Raw genomic sequence first — 24,250 nt, 5'->3', positions numbered from 1 at the left:
ATATTCAGTTACAGACTGTTAATATAATTATTGTTATCACGAAAGATACTAGATACATGCCATATACCTTGTTCTCATGGTATATTCAGCTATATCATTAACATAGATCTATTTTTATGACTTGATATTATTTATTATTATATGCCGATGAATTGATTTTGTTGTTAGTAATACTATGTGATTAATATCTCAAACAAAATCCAGAGTTACTAACTTTCTGTATACATGAATCTAAAAATACAATTTCAAAAATATCTACTACAAATTCCGATAAAAAATTACGTGAATTGTTAGAGTCATGATTTGCTAGAAATGTTTTAGTAACACAAAAAGTCCACATTACTTTAATGATGAGTAAGATACATGTCTATTTACAAAGGAATTGTATTGATGGAAATAAACCACATTTTATCTTGAAGTAACCTATTAACCAACTCTTTTTTAACAAGGTTAATGGAAAATGAAAATTAATCAGTGGCAGCTAAAGGATAGTTTCGAATTCGGCTGGTAATTATTTTTCAAACATGTGCATCCACTTTCTCTTAAAGTAAATCCAATGGAAATTCTAATTCTGTAAACCTCAAACCTAAATTTGTATCCGGTACATTGTGCCATAATTTAACTATAACTAAAAATTGAACAAGAAGAATTGATGCATTCTAGTGTATGAAATTTTGAAACGACTCAAACTTCATGTAGCATATTATTTATTTTTAGACTATGTTTTATTGCATATTCTCGATTTTTTGCAGGAAATGCAAATTTATATTTAGACCGTGATGTCTCATTGAACTTTATATTATGCGTTTGCTTCATCCCGAAAATTTGAGCTTTTTATACTAGTTTGGTTCGTAAATATATTCACACTTTCAATGACAGAAATAACAATTAAAATTTTTCACTTCGAACATTTTATTAACATGTTAAAATCATCAACCCAAGAATATACTAATTTATTGCACACCCAGAAATTGTATAGAAAATTATGTACCTTCAGATATTTCACAATTTTTCCGGCGTAATTTTTGTACTTTTAATTATTGTTTTTGTACTAGAAATATAGCGCATGAGAATAATTAAAAATTGTTTACAGTGTAATTTGATACAGCTAGGTTAGGCCCATAATTGCCCTGAATGGAGCTTTTGACTTTTTCTATTTCTATTCTTCTATTTCTTCGAGACATTCTACTGTGTTGTCACCCAACATTTGACGTCGTCTTTCCGCTAAGACAGTGAACCGACAGAGCACATTTTCACTTCTTCGTCGCTCTTTTTGATTAATACGTAGCCAAATCGCTTTGGATATCGTGCAATCATTTCTGTTTGATCATTTAATATCTTAATGTTTGGCTCTGATTCCTGTGTCAATAGCATTCAACAATTTCATCGGTAGTAGTAGTAACTATCTCTTTGGCATCCTCTTCCTTGGTCTCACTTAATGCAAAGCTATCTGCTATAAACTTCCGTTCCACTTCATAATGCCCGGGTATCCGGCAATGCCTTTTATTTTATGGAAAATCCTTCCGACGCTGGATTTCTGAGCTAGTTATCCTATAATATAGTATTATCAATGAATAGACAAATGCTCACTGTATAATCCTGTGTTTCCAAAGTGAGTAAAGTGTGTATAAATAACTATTTTTTGTAAACACGTCTATCGAAGAAAATGGTGTTTATTTTTCTATTCGACATGACTACTTGTTGGGATAATAAACTAAATCTACCAGCAAAGCAGATATTCTAGTCTGATATTTTTATCTTTACGCTCAGTTCACTTTAATATAAACATACTTTATAATTTGGAACGGATGCCTTATCCGGATTCGCATTGAGTCATTACAAAAAAAGTGATAACTGTATGTTAGTAACTACTGCTATTTCCAAGTTTCGGTTTTTATTATTACATATATGATTTGTTGAAATTTAAAACGTATTTACTCGGAGCAATAAACTAGACTATTGATAAAAATTTGGAAAACTTGCTGGTGGATATGTTTGGAGACAAATTTGTCTGAAACTTTTACTTGATTGACTGCTCATATATTGTCATGTGATTTATAATTAGGTTTCCTTGCACTTGCGAAGTGGAATTCAGAATGTAATGAATTCTAGCTCATAAGGAGCTAGATATAGATAGCCCAGATATAGAAAATACCAAAAACGCAAAGGAATAGTTGAGAGATAAAGATAGGGTGTCCCATGTTAAGATGTTATTGGAAACAAAAGTTTGAAGCTATTGTGACAGGAAGGAAAATATGTGAAGGTTTGAAGATCTTGGCGTTCAGGTCATCCACATGCGTGGGATATTGAGATTACAAGAGGAACAGTGGAAAATCAACCTAGTACAAGCACTGCTGGTTATCGGACACCCTCGGGACTTTTTAAAGGCAACATACATCGCCATTTAAAATGATTGGGTCTAGTAAAGGTGTGGAATTACCTTCTTGCCCTGCCGAATTTGGAAAGTCAGTGGTAAGACAAAGGATGATCACCAGAACCTGTAGCAAAAAGAGGTTGATTCAAGCGGAAACTCTTGTTTTGTTCTGATAGAATTCAGTGTACTTCAAAATTATTCTAAATGGTCGAACTATTACTGTCGAGGTATATAGTGAACAGTTGATGCGAATGTATGGGGCTTTATCGAAGAAATATCCAGGTTTAATTAGCAAAAGCGGCTTCTCTCAATGCTAAACTAAGATCGAATAACTTGGTGGTACTCCGGATCTTGTAATGTCAGATTACTATTTATTCAGATTCATGGCGAAATGCCAACGTGTCAAAAATTTGCATCCAAATGAGATGCTGAAAATGCAGTGCGAAAATTTTTTCCATTTACGTTTAAAGTTCTTAAAGAGCTTGCTGAGCGTTACGTTAAAAATAATAAGACTTTAATAAACGAAGTGAAAACTGGAAACCGACATTATTTATGGTATGAGGCAATCATATTATCTACATTTCATGATTAAAACTGTACTGGAAATTGATCTATATCTGGAGGTTCTTGAGAAAAGGAGGAGGATAAGATACAACGGAACACAAATGTCAGAAAAAGATCTGGACATAAATACAAAACACCATCAAACCCGGTAAGGATAGTAAGTTAGATCTGAAGAAGCAGGAATGTACAAAATCTAGAAGGAAAAACCAAATGAGAATTAAATGGAAGAAATAAATACTAAAGGAAGGCGAGAGATAAAGAAGCAAACGAAAACAGAAAATTTATTGCGACAAGATTCACCTATAACAGATCTACGAAAATAGAAGGACATTAGAATTGAGAATATTTAGTGAAAGAAGAAATCATATAAATCACATTTTTCGCATTCATATTTTAGAAAATCGCAGTATGCTGAACGAAAAATATACATATGTAGTCGCAATTCCGTTTGTAGAATAAAAAGACCGAAAAAACCCTAAATATTCAGAAGTGGTTATTCTTTTATGTATGTATACGATATTATTCTCAAGTCTGTTTCATTTTGGCCTCTTTATCTTTCTTTATATTATAGGTTCGCGCCATTTTGACACATGTAGATTTCAAAACATTGCGTATACGTGGCATAGCAAATAAGATACGAATTTTGGGGACTGCTTCTTTGTTTTCTGAGCTTTCTATAATGTTACCGATAGTATGTGAGAAAAATTTTATCGTGGAAAACTTGAAACTTGAAGCCAATAGAAGAGTGATGTTGTCTTATATTTTCATAGAGAAGTGGAATAAAATTATTAGAAAAAACTTTCGATGACACGTTTTATTTTAAATGCATCTACATTGACTCGTATATTTTGAATGAATCAGATTATCTCATGAAAGTATGCTGAGTAATTCGGAACTCCTATAGCTTCCAATTAACATTGGAACCATATAGAAAACACTCATTAATTATAATATCTGTTTATATTAATCTAATAACGGATAATCACATTCCCTGAAAACTATAACCCTATTTTATGATATGTAATTCTAAATTCTAAATATAAACAAAAATTGAATTTATCCGTTTTCAATTATACTTTCGTTTATAAATACATTATAGATTATCTGTTGCATTCTAATAATAAAATAGCTCGTATAACAAAAAAACTTTTCAAAAATAATACTGAATGTCGTTCACTTTATATTCTATACTGTGCTACTAGAAAAAACAATCACCTAACCTGTATAAAATGTACATAAACGTACTCGACAATAAGTCTTAAATTTCGAAAAGCAGATGTCGTTGTCTTTGTTATATATTATGCTACGATGGAGGTTGTAGAATGCCACCAAAGACACGAACTTAATCAACTGACTATTGTGTAGGACGACGTTATTTCATTTACAGTTTTATGGATGTCTATAACAATTCAAATAGTATATGATTTCCTATTTTTTTTTCTACTACGATCTTTTTTCAACGTGGGTTTACCTTTTTATCTTAAATCAGTGACAATTATTGGTCTTATCTAGATGGGAAATCACAGATTCTATAAATGGCGGTGATAAAAAAAAAACATTTAAGTAGTGAATTAAAATCTTATTGAATAAATATTGCTGATTTTTGAAGGCCAATTTTCAACCATTGTGTCAAACTTGTAGATCTACATGAAGACACAGTAATAATATAAAACTTTGAGAAAAATGGAGAATATAAATAAAAAATGGACAACAGTCCATTAGAGGAGAAAAATGAGAAATTAATCATATGAAAATGAAAGAAAATCGTTTAGAGATTGGGCGAAGACGAAATATCACTATTATACGAAACAAAGAATCCTTTTCTTACAAATGTTATTATGATTATTGGTGGTTTGCAGTTTTAAAATTGATAATTGTTCACAAATACGAGTTTCTCATAGTTATAAATCTGAAAATATAAACTTATGAACTCTCTCAGTGAATCGTTATTTGCTTGAGAATGATCTTGTTCGCATTTAGTCTTCCATACCTCATAAATCACGCTTGTCCTAAAATTAAGTATGATAAATCCCTCACTGCAGCTTTAAGTGTGGAAAAGCCGCGAAAAGTGTGAGAAAATCAGTATGCCGGTCACGACGATGCTATTTTCCAACAACTTCACACTCCCGCGACCGAGAAACGGATATAGAGAGGGTTTTTACATGGGGGCAACCAATTGAGGGGCAAAGTATCGGACCGCCTCCTAAGAGACGTCTTGATGCCTATCAATGAAGGACTTTGTAAGTTAATTGGGAAATATTGCTAGCGATTTAGAACTCGTTCAAGGATTTTCTTTTATTATTACCGGTCGTTCATATAGAATAGATACAGGGCAATCAGCTAGAAAAGAATAAAGTTACTTATCGCAATTAATATTTTAATAAACTCTATATATTTCTCTCGTAGTGATGGTCTACCAAATATGGCAATTGAAAAACAGTATTTGTTTTTTTAAATAATAAATGAATTAAATAAAATATTTACTGTATTAGGAATATCCTCTTTGATATTGTAGGACAGTATTATTGAGTTTTAAAAAGCCTCAGAAAACTACGTGTTATAAGACATGATATCTACGACCTTTTGGACAGAAAGGCGGTAGTTGTACTAATTAAGATAATTCGAGGCAAACCCTTGTCTGAACAACATCGAAAATGCGATGAGCCACCTTCCTAACTGTTTTTGAGATACGTTATTAAACTATAAGGCTCTAACTGATTGTTTATTCACTTCATTTAAATCATTTTGTAAAACTAGTATTATCTAGACAATTACTATCTGCATATTAATTCCAGTTAACGTAATTAGGTTGATAGCTGTTTATATTCATCCCATAATCATCAATTGAGCTAGTGACTAATATAACAAACTGAGAATAAGTAGTTCATAATACAGTAAAGGAACAGAAGTCGCAAATTTGCAAATAATAGACAATAATAATGTTTGAATTATGTCTATCTAAGTGACACGGCTATATATCATCAACGGTTATACAACATTTTATTAACAATGTAATTATTGCGCATAATTTAGTTATTTGATGTCAAGACAGTTTATAACTTGATATATTTTGTAAATAAAGCTTTCTCAATCTACCAAACAATACATAATTTATTACCCAAAAATGCAAATTATATCAATACAATGCTCTTCACAACAACCTTTCATTTTTTCAGACGTTTCTGAAAAATTACGAAAAGTAGAATGATGACAGTTTGTATCAAAGGATTTTTCAAATTATTATGATTTTCTCTTATGTCCAGTTCATTGACTTATATAGTATTATATTTTTGAGGTTACTTGAAAACGTACTTTTCCTCATATTTCACAAAATATTTGTCAGAAACGGATGAAATACATAAACTTTGTCCAACATTTCTGCTTCCTACTACACTTGTTATAAAAACAGAGCAAAGATTTAATTTATCGAATAATTAATTACTCAATAAAATTGTTAGAATTTATCATGTATACAAACCGATATAAAAATCCCAGCAAGACAGCACGGCACGTACTTTACAAACTAAACTACATAAAACTCAACTGGATAGTCTCTGCTTGTGAATATTCACTTTCCTATGGGATCCTTCTTTTCGGCATCTGCATCTCACATAAGGAGTAAACTTTTTACTTGTTACCATTTTGAAAATATAATTATAGTATTCAATATAATCAAAACGAAATGTTACACTTTATTTGTTTAAAATTACTAAAAGTAGTTTCTAATCGTTCTCTTTAGGATCATCAATCTTCAGGCCCTTGCAGAGGTATTTTGAATTCGTTTTATGACTTCTCTTGATTTTATAATCTTCATATTATACAATAGCTTGATTGCTTTTACTGTATTATCATATTCTCTTCTATATCTTCTTTATAAATGATACTGTTAGATCGCTAAAAGATCAATTTCAGCAATTATGTCCCTTCTTATCATAATATTATTTTTTATTCTTCACAAAATTGAAATATATATTGTTATCTTAGCTTTATTTTCAGTATGAATCAAAATATAATAGCTACGAAGTTCCCATAGATGTATAGAACGTGTTTCATCTTCTAAATTATTCTGGAAACTTTGATTCTGGAGTGTTGTCTCTTTGCTTCAGGGTATTAGATATCAATGAAATTGTATGTTGTGTATAGATGATTCCACCGGCATTTACACCATATAAATATTTATATATTTTTGATAGAATCATCACCTTGGCAGTATTATTTTTCTTACATCCATCATATAAACTAACAGTTATTTCGAAGCTTTAATGACATGGACACTACGCAATAAGCTAACATGTCAGCGGACATGGTGGCATTGAATTCTAATTTTCACATAAAAATTAATTACATTTAAACACGAAATGAATTCCGCACATTTAAAAAACATTAAAAACATAAAATGGTACCATCAACAATATTGCCTATCATCGCTTTTTATATTTGGATGACGTAATTTTCGTCCATCCAAAATAATGTATCAATATATTAATGCTGAAAAAGATAGATTCGACTGAGGACACTCATAGTTATTTTCAATAACTTTTCACAATATTAATTAATTCAATAGATATTGCGATACAATTTCATCTTATAGAACTGTGGAAACTGGAATTTGAATTCAAACTGCAGGACGGCTCCACAATATGTCTGTGGTGCCCGAAGATATCAAACTCATTACACAAGATTATCAAGTGACGTATTGTAAGATTGAGGTATTTTTGAGTATTATTATTGAACAATATTATGGAAAATCCAAACAGTCAGAAGATACAGTTGATTGACCTACATCTTTCTGCTCTGATCTGATATCCAACGTCGAAAAGTGCTTGTTCAACGATTTTTGATAAATATGTTATTGCATTCAAAAGGCATATTTTGAAGCTACATCCCAAGACCAAGTGGGAGAATATATGAATAAAATAACACTAGTAAAAAATATAAATAACAACCCTCGAACATACTCAAATTATATAAGTAGTAGGCATGTTGTTGATATAAACTTCCAATACCCGTACCTGTATTCTTATATTTTTAATGTTCTGATAAAAGAAAACTAGCCGGAATAATTTAACAATTCGTTAAATATCTTATGGTTTTTATTTCTTCTTTCATTCGTGGATTTACTCACGCAGAACTCTCTCAATTTATAATTTCATTCTACAGGAAAATTGTGAAAAATAGTCTGTTCGTATCTTCTGTACTCTCGCCCTCCAAACGAATTTTTGGTATAAACATTATTATCTAAAAAGCACAGATGGTCCGTAACGTGTTTCTTGATAACCCAATTTTCTATTAATGTTACTCATAAAAATTGGGTTAGTCGCAAAAATTTCTCTTATAATGGTTCAAGTGTAACGTAGGAAACGTCTTGGGTGCATTTCACGCTAACAAAAACCCCCTTAAGTGCCGAAAATGATTCAAAAATATGTGCTCAGCTTAACTCTGAAGTAAATTAAATATTTAGGATGAACAGTAGAAAGGAAAGAAGATTATAAAAAAGTAGCAACCAATAAATACGGAACTCCATATTTAATCCTTTTTACACCATGGATTTTATCTGGAATATCACTTATAATTATTACCAATATTCTCCCACCCCATCAACCACTTAAATCTTAAAATATTCAAATACTGCGCTTTACAAACAGACAAAAACTACATGGGAAACATAGGACATTGATGCTAGACCTTATACCTTGATGTATAATAGAACTCCAAACACATTTGAGAAGAATTGAGGAATTTTTGCATTACAAACGAGTTATTATACAAGATAAAATGGAATTTTGACAATATCTAGGCTAACAAAAAAATAAATAACAATGTTGAAGCACAACTAACCCGCACCCAATTCAGACAGGAACAAGAGAAGCCTTCCATCCATCAGCTGATTGTGGATACTAAGCTAGAACGAGAATTAGATCACAGTTTCCGAACATCATGTTCAAAAACAAGAACAAGAACATTTGACTTACATATGAGCTGTTTTTATGTTGAAAGGCTGAAAAGTATTAGGACTACAAACATCAATAACTTAATAATGACCCTACTTATGAGAATTGATAGTATATAGTCATTTGAAGGGAATAAATAATTTTTAGAATCATAGACAAAGAAAAAATCCGTCAGCGATCTCATTTACCCACCGGTCTACGACCCTAGTACGACTGGATCACTTTCCGAACAACATTCAGATCATGATCGGGTTTACTGCGCTGTTTTGTGTTTTAGATCTTATATGAAAATCGAATTACGAACGGGGGATTATAGGAGGGGTTTTATAAGGATATCAAGAATACCAGGGATGGTCCAGGTTACTAATTGCGAAGTACTACAATTCCTAAAAAATAAAACATGCGAGATCAATAATATATATTTAAAAAAAGGAAATTGGAACATTCGGGTCATGTAACAAGAAGTTAGAATATCCATGCTAGTCACCGACATCCGGACCGAATTGGTACTACCAGAAGAAAAAGTATTATCTGTTTCCGGTAGATTTCCACAATCATTTTCGAGTATGATAACTCATTTCTATCAATTATACTAAATTCATAAAGAATCTTATTGAAATAAAATGAACAAAAGAAAATATAGACACCGCTTTTCTAATGTTTCCTATGAGTTAAGTAAAGTTAAAAATCTGACTATGTAACAAAATTCCTAATTTCTCTCGCAGTTCTCGAACAGATCTTTTGGAAAATTCATGTAAGTGCCTCGCTCGAAAAGTTTTCATTTTAAAAGTTTATAAGAAAAAGGGAGAAACTCTGTACTAACCATATCATAGGGTATCCCCGAGGATGTAATTGCAAACAACAATTAATTTAAGATGAAACAAAATTAGCCGTGTAACAAAGTTAACGAAGAATAAGGTTTTCATTGTCTCGCGTAACATGACTCTCAATTATTCAAAAATTTTATTTAGTTGTATAACGCTATCAAGTGTCATCGTTAATTTCTAATTTTTCAAGAACTTTTGTTATTACGAAGATAATAAAAACGGAAATAGTACCTAGCTCGTTAAGAACGTATGGACAAAAAGAAAGCCTTAATATTCAAAATGTAGTCCATTGTGTTATATTCACGCAAGAATTTCGCTATGGATCTGAATAAATAGTAATTTGAGGGTTTAAGGTCCGGACTAATTTTAGAATATGATAGAAATTCAATACCACCAAGTTGTTCGATCTTATTCCTTCATAATTCCACCAGACACACAACAATATTTTTCGCTTGAAACGACCTCTCTTTGCTACGGGTTCTCGTAATTGTCTTTGTCTATCAACTGATTTTCCATAATCGGGTTGTTTAGATAAATCCATTTGCCACCTTTCATAGATTTTACCTAATTATTTGATATGGCGATCTGTGGTATCTTTAGAAGGTTCACGGGAATCTGATAACGTTCTTCAAGTGTCAAATCTCGACTATTAAAATTATGAAACCAACGCTGTGCCGTTCTCTCATTAACTGTATTTTCCCCTTCAATTTCAAAGATTAAACTTGTGGTCACGGCTGTTTGAACCTTTGTTTCCAATAATATCTTAACAATACATAAATTTTACGAAAACTAACAGAGGAAGTTACATGAAATGTAGTAAAAATGCTTTATTATGCATGTCGTTATCGAGGAGGTTGGAACTGTCATTTTCATAATTTTTTGAGTTTGATTTATTAGAAGGTTTTCAATGGACGCCTTTAGAATTAGTCGGAATAGTCAATTCCGGTATTGAAATACTGATTTCGACTAACTCGCACAAATTATATGGGTTTTTTCGAGTATATCATAAATATGAACAATGCCTTTTTTAGTTACTTATAATATGAATTATGTTTACGCTTATTATCCATTTCGCTCAGATTAAAATGACTGTGAACGTCTAAGCTCATCCAGTATTAAGCGCCGCGGCCGTCTACTCAGCAATAAAGATATTTATTCATTTTTTATTTATTATAGAGATAGTATTAGCTAAATCATTTGACTTGATGAGGCTACTATAGAATTTTAATATGGAAAAGATGTGACGGTAAAAAATTGTCCAAATTATACATTTTTTCTGCTTCCTCCTAAATCAGATTCCAAATAAAATCTTATTGATAAAAGTATGTTTTTGAATAAAATATAATTACAGAAGTTAGATTAGGAGATTTTCTTCGTGATTCATATACATCCATTAACTATGACAAAGTTATCGACATGGATTTTTTTACGTCAATTTGTCTGGATACCAAGTGTGAGGATGAGACACCTAAAATATCCTCCTGCGACAGCTTGTTATATAAGGATGACCTATGGCATAGAAAAGAACCTTAAAATTCTGAAAGTGTCTGGGATATTTCCTCTAAAAAAACAAATTTGCAAAACATGGTAGAAGTTTCTCAGCCTTCTCTTTATACTTTTTTTCAGTTAAGTTTGCTCCCATTCGCAAAGTTTTGTTTTTATTCGTTAGTTCGAAAATCTTTATTCTTTGACAAGAAAAAGAGTTTTCCTTGTTTAAAAATGTTGTATATATTATAAATAGGGGCATTTATAATAATTCTTGTTTCTATTTGTATATTTAATAAATGCTATTGGAAACCACATTGATATATAGAGTCAAGCATTCCTTCAAGATAGAGATCTAATCATTTACAAACAAAAATAATTTTTGAAGTATTTTCGTATAATAATGAACGTCTTTTATTGCAGATCGATGGAGATTTAATATTTGATAGCAATGACAAACATCCTAGGTTACTTAGACATTTATACAAAGAAGATGTTGAATCTAAACCTCCAGTGGAAGAACATTGGCTTACTTCAACAGTAAATAGATTAAGGAGGAGTATAAACAGCGTTTTTTCGAAAGATACTCATAATGAGAAATTGGACCATCATCACGTCGAAAAGAAGAGTAATCATCATAGGACGAAGTTCAACGCTTTCAAAAAACCTAAGTTTGGCAGAAAACACAGAGAAGCAGATGACGGAGATAAAGATTACGATGATGTGAGTATTTATTAACAGTTTTTACAAAAGAGGAGTTTTGTTTCAAAAACCAACCGATCTTATGCTGGCTGCTGTATTTTCAATTCAGACTTATTAGTGGCGTGGATTGTCAATATCCATATCTTCACCTCTCCTTGTTCACTTCAACTGATATTTCTCATATGATTCCAATATTTTCTGGCTTTCTATCTAGTTAGTGATTCTCATAGTTTCAAAATTGTTTTCGTATTTACTATTTAAACGTTCGTACTTATTCTCTTCAGTTGAAATATATTCCCTATACCGTTTATATGTATCAGTTTTTTATTCTGTTAGTTTTTTTTTGTTTTCTTATTGTCTTATCCGATGATCTTTTAATTTTAAAAATACATCTTTGTCCATTACTTGATAGTATTAGTTCCTTTGCTATTTTCGTACACTTTTAGTTTCATTCTCTTGCTTATTTTTGTACTTTCCTTGATTCCTTTTTATCTATTATATGTTTGTCTCATGTCCGGATTTCATTTGTTTCCATTGCATGACATCTCTGTTTTTGTTGATTCTTCTATTGTTCACTTCTACGCACAGGCTTGTAATTAATATGATATTCATATTATGAATTCGGTGATTAACATTATACCTTGTACGTAGAATAGTAAATAAGGCTGCTGAAAACCCAAAAAAATGATTAAATTTTGTGGTTTTTGATTACAAGCTACTTTTTAATCTGTTTAAAAGTAAACGAATATAAAATACATGACAAACACCATATTTATTCCTCTCTTCTTCGTATATAACTTAAATCTTCTTCTTCTAGTGTTTATATTCCATCTATTATTTTATTTTTTGTAATTAATCAAAGATTATATACAGTGGTGTCAATTTGTAACGTTCAGATTTCAATTATTTTTACTAAAATATAGATTAAAACAAATAATTACAAGGGATCCATCCACCGTATGTAAAGAATGATTATTCTCATAGTTTCTGAAATATTTTTTTTAATTTGCTTTTCTTTGTACGATGTCTTACAGTTCCTATTTAAGTGTCTAATGTTCAATTTCACAATAAAAATTATATTGACAGTTTCCGGTCACTGGAGACTAAAAATTTCAAAAAATAACGCTAGGAAAATAGGCCATTTTAAATAAGTACATATTTTCGTTCCAAAATTGCCACACTGTATTTAATAAAGTAGTTTAGTTGTATGTTCCTAGAGCATTTTCCCATTTTTTCTTTATCTTTAATGGATTCTATATAAAGTTTCGCAGAAAAACAATTAAACCAAAAGAGGAGGTAAGACAACAAGAAAACATTACCAATATATACAGGAGTGTCTAAAAACTTATTTCGTAAGCAAAGGTAAACCTGGTTTATGGAATATTCAAAAATATATTAATAATTTTATCTAAAGAACAGAATCATCAATAACCACATCATTCTTTCACTTCAATCTGTCAGCCTTTCATTTCTGGTTGAGTGCGGCAACTATGTGATTTGATAACTCTGCTTTCTGGTGGAACCTCAATAGAATATGGACAAATTGAGTTTTTTAAAACGAAAAGACACGTATTCAAAGTAATACCCAAGTATTATGTTTTATAGGTACAAAGATCTTGTCAACAGTATTTATAGCGAAAAAGAACTTACCAAGAACATCATTTTCTCAGTTTTATTTCGCAATTGAATAATGTACGCGATTCATTGTATAGTTAAAATAGCACTAGGACATTACTTTCCTTTCGTTCTTGGGTTTTGGTATCAGTATCATTTAATTATAGTTTAAAGGTTTCCAATGTAGTTTGCGGGATATTTACATTGTCATTATTGAACACGTTAAGGCTGTACTTGATTAGTTTCTAGACACTCTGTATATTTGGGAATGTCATAAACTAATATGGTATGTAGGGCCAATCGCAATATCAGGTTTATTATGAATCTGGTAATGCTCAGGAAGGACAATTTGAAAACGAAGGTCAAGGCCAAATCGAACAAGACGAAGATGAAAGTGAAGACCAGTTTGAGAATGATTTAACACTAGGAAATAACGATAATTACGCAGATAATGATGGGTTTGCACCACTCAAGATAGGTGAAGCTACGGAAGATTCCAATTACGTAAGTTTAGCTGGTCCAACGTTACTATGAACATCATCGGTCTTCACAACTGTGGTTTCATCGATCAATTATTTTTATACCATTGGTGAAGCATGCTGGACATCAAGGGATGGAATTTTCATTTTTTTCCCGGAAAATTATCTATGACGACCTTTCGGGATTCAGATTGATCTAGCAATTTCATTACTTTCTTCTGTTATTCTTATTTTATTCATTTTTAGTAACTTCTGCATAAAATCGTACTGCCTAGTAGAGTGTAATGATGCCAAATATTCGCTCTGTTATTAAATCATAAATTCAGTTGACAAAGTATTTATAGATAATACACTATTCATTTTGAGAACATTTGAGAAGGCACGAAGTCCGAAAAAATTAGGTAATTCGAGTATTTGGAATCTCATCTAATATGTCTCAGTAACCCTACGAGTGTTTTCCATACACTCAATACTTTTCCAAATATGGTTTAAGGCTAACCTAATGTTCCGGATTAGGCAGTAATGTAAAATAACCCCAAATGGTTTGGGGAAGGTTTGAGCGAAGAGCGGAGATAGTTTATATATCATGACTAGAGTTGATAAAAATTATACTTTTTTAAAATAGCGTATCATTCATATTATGTACCCAGAAAAGCTAAAGTTTCTTCGGCTACAGATGTACTTTAAACTAGTGTTATAGACTGTTTTTGTACGATGTATTATAGTATCAACTTTTGAATTTGAATATCGAAATATGCAGAAATTACTAAATTAACTGATATTTCCTCACTTTTCGTTTCTGAATTTCTATTAATTTCTTTCTCTAACAACTAATTTAGTAAATATGGTGGCAGTATATGATTTTTAATTATTTGGTTATACGGAAAAGATGAATATAATTTTTTGCAAGAAATCAGCTATGTAACACAAAAACATTTTGCTTACTATTGATAGTTTCTAACAGTTATTGTTTTTTTTTTTTTTTCGTATAGGATTTGGACATGGAATACGATGTGAGTTAAAAATAATGATTAACTTGCTTGATGTCAGTAGTTTACGTCCGCTAATACTGCTTAAATATTATGTGGTATTGCAATATTTCAAACAGAAATCGTTTTCTCCTAATTATTTTTCTTAGTAAATTTACAATGCATTTATCTCATAGCGATGAAACGAATCGATCCTTTGTCTATTTGAACTATTTCCAGATTTATTCGATCCATTCATTAATTGTTGCTAACACTTTTTACAACATTTTAACGTGCTCTTAAGATATATGATTCGGAATAGACTTGCTTGGACACAAGTTACATTCAATTTTGCCAGCTTATAGATGTCAATGTGCACATAAAATGTACTTAAAACACGGTAACTACTAAAGAAAAAGAGAAAAGTGTAATATATGCTTGTAAGTGTAATTGAAAAATATTTGATTAATTCCATAGTCATGATGGGCGGTGACCAAATGGTAATAATAATGACATGGAGGCACACATCACTGATAGAGAGCAGTGGACTAAATAATGAAGCTACTTGGTACATATATGGCTCCGGGAAGGATGGCTTGGTAGGAGCAGGGTTTTCCAAGCTGAGCTATTCGCTGTGATGGACTGTTGACGCGCGATACTCATTCGATGCCATACAACCAAAAGGTCGTATTCTAGTATAGTGCTGGAGTGCAGGAAAGTCCTACAATAACTGGTGAAGGGTGCCTACAAGGTCCAGTTCGTTTGGGTGCCCGTTCACTCCTGTAACAAGGATAATAACGAATCTGACTTACCAATGGAAACAGAACATATTCTTGGTGTAAGCAAAATTGCTGCTATTACGTGTCTCAACAATCTACTCTACTGGATAGAGACACCTGGCATAAGATAAGCTAAGGCACACTGTTCTGATAAGCGCGAAATGATACTAACTGGACCGTCATCTGAGACGCCACGGGCACGATTCAAACAATTGGTCAACCTCACAACTTCCTTATGTTTGTAAAAGGCTCAAGCCAAAGCGCCTAATCGGTTTTCAAAGTACATTGGTAATGTCAAGTGGAGCACGTCGGACCCACCAGGAAACCTATGTGCTTAACGGCCCTTGGCCGGCCACTATTCTATTATGACTGTAAACTTTACTTTTACTGGAGGCTCGTGTGAATTCATATTACTTTATTAGGAAAATGTGTGCCAATTGGTAGCAGTAAGGCAATTAACAATGAAACCATTGGATATGAGTAATTTTTACCCATTACGATTCAGGAGAATGAATTACTTTCTTTTGAAAATGACTAAGACATGCATTGCGTTTTTCTTCTTTTGACATCGGTGGTCCTTATTATAATATGGGTACTAAAATTTTTTTTGTTACTAACTATTTCCATATATATGCCTGAATGATATAACAGAAATGATAATCACAATATGGGTGGAATAATGGAAACAGTAGTTGATTTGAATCTATTTCCGATTAAAATTATCATATTCGGCTTCATGTCTTCGTCAGAATAGAAGTCATCGAGCTTTTCTTATTTATTTCTTACAATACATTCATCAATAAAAATATTTGAAATGTTCGTCTTTGAATCTCTTGTATTTATATGAAATTTTACGTTGAGTCAATCAATTTGTATTTTTTTATTATTCTTTCATTTAAGTATTAGATTCCAAGACTATTCAACATCTCCTCTAGTTTTTTCTCCTACTTCTACATATAGTATGTATAACTATACGCAAGTTTTACGTTTCATACTTAATTTGAATACATTTAGTTACGATTTCGCTTTTAATCTCCATAAAACAAATATGTATCATTCCAAAATCATAATTTTGGACCACCTAAATAGTTTTTAACAGTTGCTATATGTTGTGGAACTAAACAAATTTAAGCATGATATGTAGAAACTAACCTATACTTTTGGTGATGGTTTTCTCACATAGATATCATTTAAAGAATACATAAAATGTTTATGTACATATATTTATTTTAGCCATTGTTCGCTTACTGTATAGTTGATAAATTACTGCTTTGGTTTTTGAAAAAAAAAACAATAATTATTAGTGAAGTTATAATTGGCATTTTTCATTATTTTAGGAAAACGGAAACGACAATGGTGACGATAATTATTATAATAACGTAAGTATATTCAATTTTAATTAAATGCGACAATATACAAGTAATTATCAAAAGTAATCGCTATTACCAGCTCATTTGTACAGAATATGTTTTCTAATGCTGCAGCTTTGAGAAAACATAGACCTGGATAATTATTTTGGTTCGTACTACCAATAAATTTGGGAAATTTTATTTAAAATTTCTAAACATCAAGTACCCTCTGTCCAAGCATCTTATAGACCTAGAACGATTTCTCTAAGGTGTATTTTATTTGTTATTACCAGTTTATTTTGAATAAAATGTTAATAAAATTAATAAAACCATTTCATCAATAGAAAGTTAGGAGAGGTCATAGTGGTTTCTTTTATAAAAATAAGACATAATTAAACTATTGACCATATACAGAATATTAACATTCATATTTATAATTTTTGTTCCAGGGCGAAGTTGATACAGGGTAAGTGTTTTGAAAATTTAATATGAACTATTTTTCCAATAAATAAAGATACCAGATTAGAAATGTGAAAAAATAAGTTTGTCATATAATTTTCTAGTTTCAAATACGTCAATTTTAGCGATAATATTGTTAATAATATAAGAAAATTTTTAGTGTTCCTAGTCTATAGTTAATACTTTAATCGGAAAAATTTCAATGTCACTGACCTCCTCTATATATTGTAGATCTTATTGATAAATATGATCTAATTCATCTAATCTCGTTCTCGTATTTACTATTGCTGCCAAAAAAAGCTATTTTTGGCCGGACCGTCAGATTTTTTTGTTAATTTTCATACGAATTTTATGATATCCTCGGGGTCGTTGTAAATATGAATCGTATCAATCTCTGGCTGAATAATTATAGGTAATTGCAGGTTTAAGGTTGTTAAACGCCATTACCGTATTTTTAATTCGATGATGTGTATAATATTCCAATTCTAAATGTTAACTATTTAATTATTAGTTAGTATTTTTTGTTTATATCGTAAACTCATTCATCAATTCCACATTGAAGAATATTATTGAGAGCAGTCACGTTTTTGTATATTAAAGGTCTTTATAAATATTGAGTATTCACGCAAAACTTACTTAACTTCTACATTCTAACATAGGTTAGAGGGGATATTTCTTCTCTATTTGGTTCTACCATCTGTTTCCTGTTTAGTCCATTTCTCTATTTTTTTCCAGGCTGTTTGCAAATTCTTTGTTCCATTTTCTTCTGGGTCTGCCTCTTCATTTCGTTAGGTCTAATTTTTTCGTTCCAAATTTTATTTAGTCTCTTCACCCCCGCTATTTTTCTCAGTATTTTCAGTCCACAACTTGTTATTTTCTGCTTCAATTTGTTGGTTAGCACCTAGGATTTGAAATCAGCATTGCCTGTATCACTGGTTCGATGATTCTCGTTTTGTACGTTTTGATATCTCTTTTTTGTCTAAAAATACTCTGTACGAAGAAATTGTCTTATTGAATCCTACTGGACACCTTTTCGTCAATTCGTCTATCTGGTCTTATTCTTCTTATTGTCCCCAGATACTTTAGCTTATCCACCATCATCTTTTCCAGTACTTACTCTGTTTTGTAGCTCTTCTTTTGTGTTACCGAATATTAATAGGTCGTTTCCATATATATTAGTCCGATTATGTAGATTGGCCTCGTCTGTTTTTTGTGTTCTGTGTGTTTTCTGCCCTTTTTTGTTTATGATTAAAAAGAACAATAACAGGCTTAAAACGATTCCTTGTCTCACTCCTTTGTCAGTTACAAAACTACCCGGTAAGTTATTTCTTCTCAAGAATTTGAATATTTGTTTTCTAAACTTTCGCTTTTTTCCATTTTAGAAATGTCGTTCAGAAAAATTTAGAACTATATGCAAAAATAAATTCGTGGCTCTATTGGAATTCTAATGATGAAATCTTTTTTTTTATTCCTCTTTCATTCCAAAATGTTGAATTCAATCATCTTTTTGTTTATCTCAATTTTTTGAATTAATTATATTTTATATACTTAGGTATTTTCAATTATCAATTTCCGGTGCTTCCATGGAATTTGTAAAAATTCATGAAATTATTCGTTTATCCAAAAAGCTTGAATCCAAAGTTAGGTAGAAACATTATGGAATAATGTACTGCTCTAATTTCAGACCAACTGATGACGAAGATATCGGCGAAATATCTGGAGACAGAGATTCTGATTATGGTTCAGGTGATATCGATGATCGTGATTATGACAACGTTCCTTCGACCACTACGTATAGCGTTGATCAAGGCCACCCAAGTAAGTTAATTAATATTATATCCGCAAATAATATTATTACTTTATTTCCATTTCTATTTACACAAAATCAGAATATTGGAAGCATTCACAGCCCCCGGAAACGAATAAAAATATTATACCTCTTCCAAATCAATTGTCTACTTCCCAGTAACGCTATCTTTACTTCAAATTTAAATCTAAAAACAAGATGAAGTTTCCTATTTTAGAAGCCGCTGAAATTATTACTTTTTCATATTAATATGGAAGGAAATTGATCATTTCATTCGAAATCACAAGAATTTAGCTGATTATTATGGTTTCTATGAAGATAAATTGAAAGGAAATGAAGAAATGTTAATAAATATGAGTGTAAATAGAGATGTCACCATGGATGTATCCAGCAATATTTAAAGTATCAACCGCAGTTTTGATTCAATAAGTTCAATCAGAAAAAGCATTATCATGTATCCAATTCAAGGCCACGTAGAAACCTCCAGGCTTAACAGTCCAAGAGATAATATAGAAGAAAAATTAAAAGTATCATGAATATTCATTACGTTCATTCCGATGCTCATATTAATTCACTGAGAATTACAGATTTTGTATCTTTGTATTAAAAATTGAATCCGATGTTGTTGAAAATGTTACTTGAAATTTTTGTTTGCCTTTTCACCATTTTTTGTATTTCCAAACGATAATGTTGATAGAATATCTGAATATTTGCTTCTGTATCAACTGATTGTACGATGTTTTTTTTTTAGGAATATACAGGGTCGCCTTTACTATTCAAGAACCATATCAAAATGAATACCAAGACCGTAATAGCCAACAGTTCAAGACTTTGGAACAAAGAATCAAAAGATCACTCGAAAATGTACTTCAAGGCATTCCTGGAGAACTTTTTATATCTGTAATCAGCTTGGAGTAAGTCTCAAATAACTTAATAACACATTTTTCCAATAAGTTTACGAAAGTTTGGTAAATTTCGACAAAGACAAAGTCAATAAAAAATGCCAAGGGTCTATTTCAGTAAAATAATTGGAAATATTACCTGAATGGCTAACACTTTATCCAATTTATTTATTTGTTATTCGAATGAATATATATTCAGGTGATGAAATAATTTGTAATGAATTGTTTTATCCTGTTATGAAAAAAGAAATTTTAACTTTTTGTTGTTTTCAGGAAATCTCAGGATCTATTCAAAATTCGAGTAACAATCGATATCGATTTCGAAGGAAATGCTGGAAGTGATGATATAAAACGTGCCATCTTCGAACCAATTCACACTAATCATAGACTTGGCGATCTTACAACTACGAATCCAGAAGATCTTAGATTCATTGAATTCGGAGGTACTTCAGATAAAATAATAAATTCATTTTTCAACACACTCATTGTAAATGTTTTATTTTCATTATTTTTGTTATATTTGTTGTATACTTTTTTTATTTTAATTTTATTTTTTTTATTAGCCGAAGGCCCACATTGTTCTGAAGACGAACTGAAATGTGGAAGTGGGCAATGCGTTGCTAATAGTTTACGTTGTAATGGCGTTAATGATTGTAATGACGGTTCTGATGAAGAAGGTTGTGTATACGGTACGTTACACATTATTAATATTCACTAAACTCTTTGTTCCAAATAAAAGTAACGATTTTTACTTCTAAATATACAGATTTTGGGTATTCACCAAATATGTCATACAATACTACGATATTTCTTATCATTTTATTGAAATGTCTAAAATAAAGGGACTGTTAAATCACTGTTAAAACTTTAATAAACTAAATAAATAGAAAATATATTTACAAATAAATTCATTATATTTATTTGAAACGCACTTTTCATCAATAATATTTTCTTATACGAAATCGCAGCAAATATGTTTTTGATTAACTAGTAGAAACAACATTCTGTATAACTATTCAACTGAATTTGTATTTGTCCTTTCCTTAAATCTACACGATGAGCAAAAATTCATCTTAGTCTTTATCTCTTTCTGTTTATTATATTTATGAGTGTATATCCAAGTCCTCCCTATATTTTTAATTTCAGTTTTAGTTTTTGCATCCTCATTCTTAGTACTTATGCTCATTTCTTTGATTTTTTTGTCGTACCGGATATATTTTCGATCTAATCTATATGCCTCCCATCACTTCTGTATTTGTACTGCTGTTACCGTTTTTTGCAGTTCCTCTTTTTTTCCGGTAACTTTTATTCTTATTTTATTACTACTGATTTATATTTTGTCTCCTTAAATAAATGTTTTTGGGATTCTGGTGAATCCTCAAATTTCAAATAACATCAATATGGTTACTTCCATTCCTATTTCCCATTTGTTGTTTATATTTTGTTATGAGAACATGTTTCTGTGATATAGGCTTAACAAAACTTTTAAACATATTTTATAAACCCAGAACCACCCAAAACGGAACCCCCTGTAACAGAATCCACAACACTGTACCAACCAAATGAGGTATTTGTTACTACAACGACAACTCAGGTTCCTGTTACTGAACCAGTAACTACTACCCCTACTACTACCATAACTACAGAAAAACCTTCAACAACCACCACTACCACCGAAGCAACAACACCTTACGAAGAACCTGAACCACAAACTACAACAACTACAACAGCACCAACTACTACAATTAAGTTGCCAGATGAACCGGAACTACCTTTCATTGATAGTGGTAGTGGTGCCGGAGAATGTCGTGCAGATGATTCTGTTAGATGCTCAGACGGATCCAGAGTTATTTGTGCTGATCAAGTATGCGATGGAATAGAAGATTGCGACAACGGAGCCGATGAAGATAATTGTGGCAGTGCCGGTATAGTTTTTACTTTTTGGTTTTAGTTTAATTTTGGGTTGTCGCAATCAAGTCTGGTGATGGTTATGGTAGTTTAGTAGAAAATTATTGGAAATTGTTGGTAACTACATACAAAACGAAAAAGTAAATCTGCTTTTGTGCAGAAGAAAAATGTAAAAGTAGCGCGTCAGCTGCTCAGTAGAGCTCCTGAATTTTCATCTTAAATTTTATTGTTATTTTTGAAAAAGAACCTCGGCAAAAAATTCATTTTTCTGAATAACGTGTTCGTTTCATAAATAAACAACAAATTCCAACAAAACAATTTCCAATTATTTTCAAAGTTTTGCAGAATTTCGAAATATTCACTTAAATAATATGGAATGACAACTTGGACCAGCTAACATACTTATAATACTCCAAGCATTGCTTCATCTTCAATTAGGATCAGAAACTAACGACGTCATTCAGCAATAATGGAAGGAAATCAGCTTTTCTAAGAATCATCAATAATATTTATTATTTAACCTCACATTCGATTTTAACGTTTTTTTTTCTTGTTTATTTGTATTAACCTATTGTTTTTTTATGTTTGTGTACATAAACTATTTCACACACCTTTATATATTGCTAATGCTTGTTAATTTTTTATTAATTGATATATTGAGAAAAATTTGATTATTTTCCGTTATAGACTATGGCCTTGAACATTTTGAACAAGAACTGACGTTCCTTGTATTCATAGTCTAGTCTAATTCGAACTTGAACGATGTTAACAAGAAAAAATAAAAAATTGACGGGCACTGATCATGCTTCTCTGTTCGTTTGTGACATAAATATATTTTGTCTCAACTATTTGATTGATTTTTTTAGAGTGTCGCCAAGGCGAGTTCAAATGTGATGTGTACAGATGCATCCCAATATCACAACATTGTGACGGCAAAGCTGACTGCACTGATGGTACCGACGAACATAATTGTCAAAAAGGTTAGTAATTATTTTATCGTTCCGAAGGAAAACATATAACGATTTATCACGTTCTGATTAGCCACTTCAACAAAATTTAGATTATGAACTTGAAGGCGCCATCTTTCCGTTAGTAGAGAAACCAGATATTTGTGTTTATAGTAGAAATCAAAATAGGTAACAGGAAACCGTGTTTTTCTATATATTTACCAATAGGTGGTGTGCATGTAAGAAATTCACATTTTTAACGATTTATTGAATCAAATATAATATCTGTTTATTTTGAATTACTCACTAAAATTTTCGAAGAAAAATTCAAATACGAAAGGTGGTTAAAGAGAGAGCACAATAATAATTTTACATATCAAATGAAAATTTGCTAATGAATATTCAAGTTTAGTACTTGTTGTCCTATTCTTTTTGAAACTCAATATTTTCAAAAAACAAAAATTTTTCATAAAACATGTACTGAAATTATGTTATAGGTAATATTTCCGTACTCTTTCTTTTTATGAGATTCATAGAACTCATATTGATTTTACCAACTTATTGAGGCTGTTAGAATCGTACAAAAAAATTATCTTTCTACCATAAAACTCACCAAGATATTAGACTATGTTTCGTCTCTGTTAAATAATATTTGACACCTTAATTACAATCACTTGACAACATCATTTTTCAACTAGTATCTAACAAATAGAAAAGAGGATATGATCTGTCTGTGTTTAATATTATATCTATATCTACGTACATTTCTTTGAACCAATGTTCCAGAAGTTTCAATTTTAAATCTTTGTTCCAGAATGTAATGACCAGGAATTCGCTTGTGATGATCAATGCCTATCGCTTGAGAGACGATGTGATGGTATCAGGGACTGCATGGATAATACCGATGAAACCAATTGTCCAGGTAAGCTCTAGAATTCGACAAGATATTCGCATCAAATTCATCTTAGTTGATGATAATAAATTTGTAATAATTCAATAGGTATTTCCATCGAGAATTAAATCGGGCTCAAGTTCATTTTGCATCTTTTCTGTTTCTAATCGAATATAATTTGTGATCATATTATCTGGCAAGAACCACAGTAATGTATATAGGAGACATTTAATTGAAGATAAC

At 31.1% G+C, this 24,250-nt stretch overlaps 1 protein-coding gene across 14 annotated transcripts in view; it reads left to right on the top strand.

Moving 5' to 3' along the window:
• The window catches only part of LOC130451859 (basement membrane-specific heparan sulfate proteoglycan core protein), a 243,593-nt gene that overhangs the window by 89,846 nt on the left and 129,497 nt on the right, over positions 1-24,250 (top strand). For all 14 annotated transcript variants that reach the window (XM_056791194.1, XM_056791193.1, XM_056791190.1 and 11 more), the window contains exons 2-12: positions 11,625-11,924; positions 13,812-14,021; positions 17,081-17,122; positions 17,542-17,558; positions 19,236-19,369; positions 20,110-20,272; positions 20,534-20,703; positions 20,824-20,949; positions 21,769-22,185; positions 23,035-23,148; positions 23,930-24,037. In XM_056791194.1, the coding sequence (XP_056647172.1) occupies positions 11,625-11,924; positions 13,812-14,021; positions 17,081-17,122; positions 17,542-17,558; positions 19,236-19,369; positions 20,110-20,272; positions 20,534-20,703; positions 20,824-20,949; positions 21,769-22,185; positions 23,035-23,148; positions 23,930-24,037 (1,801 nt within the window). The remainder of the gene's footprint in view (positions 1-11,624; positions 11,925-13,811; positions 14,022-17,080; positions 17,123-17,541; positions 17,559-19,235; positions 19,370-20,109; positions 20,273-20,533; positions 20,704-20,823; positions 20,950-21,768; positions 22,186-23,034; positions 23,149-23,929; positions 24,038-24,250) is intronic.

Source organism: Diorhabda sublineata, chromosome X (assembly GCF_026230105.1).
Source record: "Diorhabda sublineata isolate icDioSubl1.1 chromosome X, icDioSubl1.1, whole genome shotgun sequence".
In the NCBI taxonomy this organism is placed as follows: domain Eukaryota; kingdom Metazoa; phylum Arthropoda; class Insecta; order Coleoptera; family Chrysomelidae; genus Diorhabda; species Diorhabda sublineata.
The sequence above is the reverse complement of the archived record's forward strand: the minus strand, read 5'-3'. Positions and strand labels throughout refer to the sequence as shown.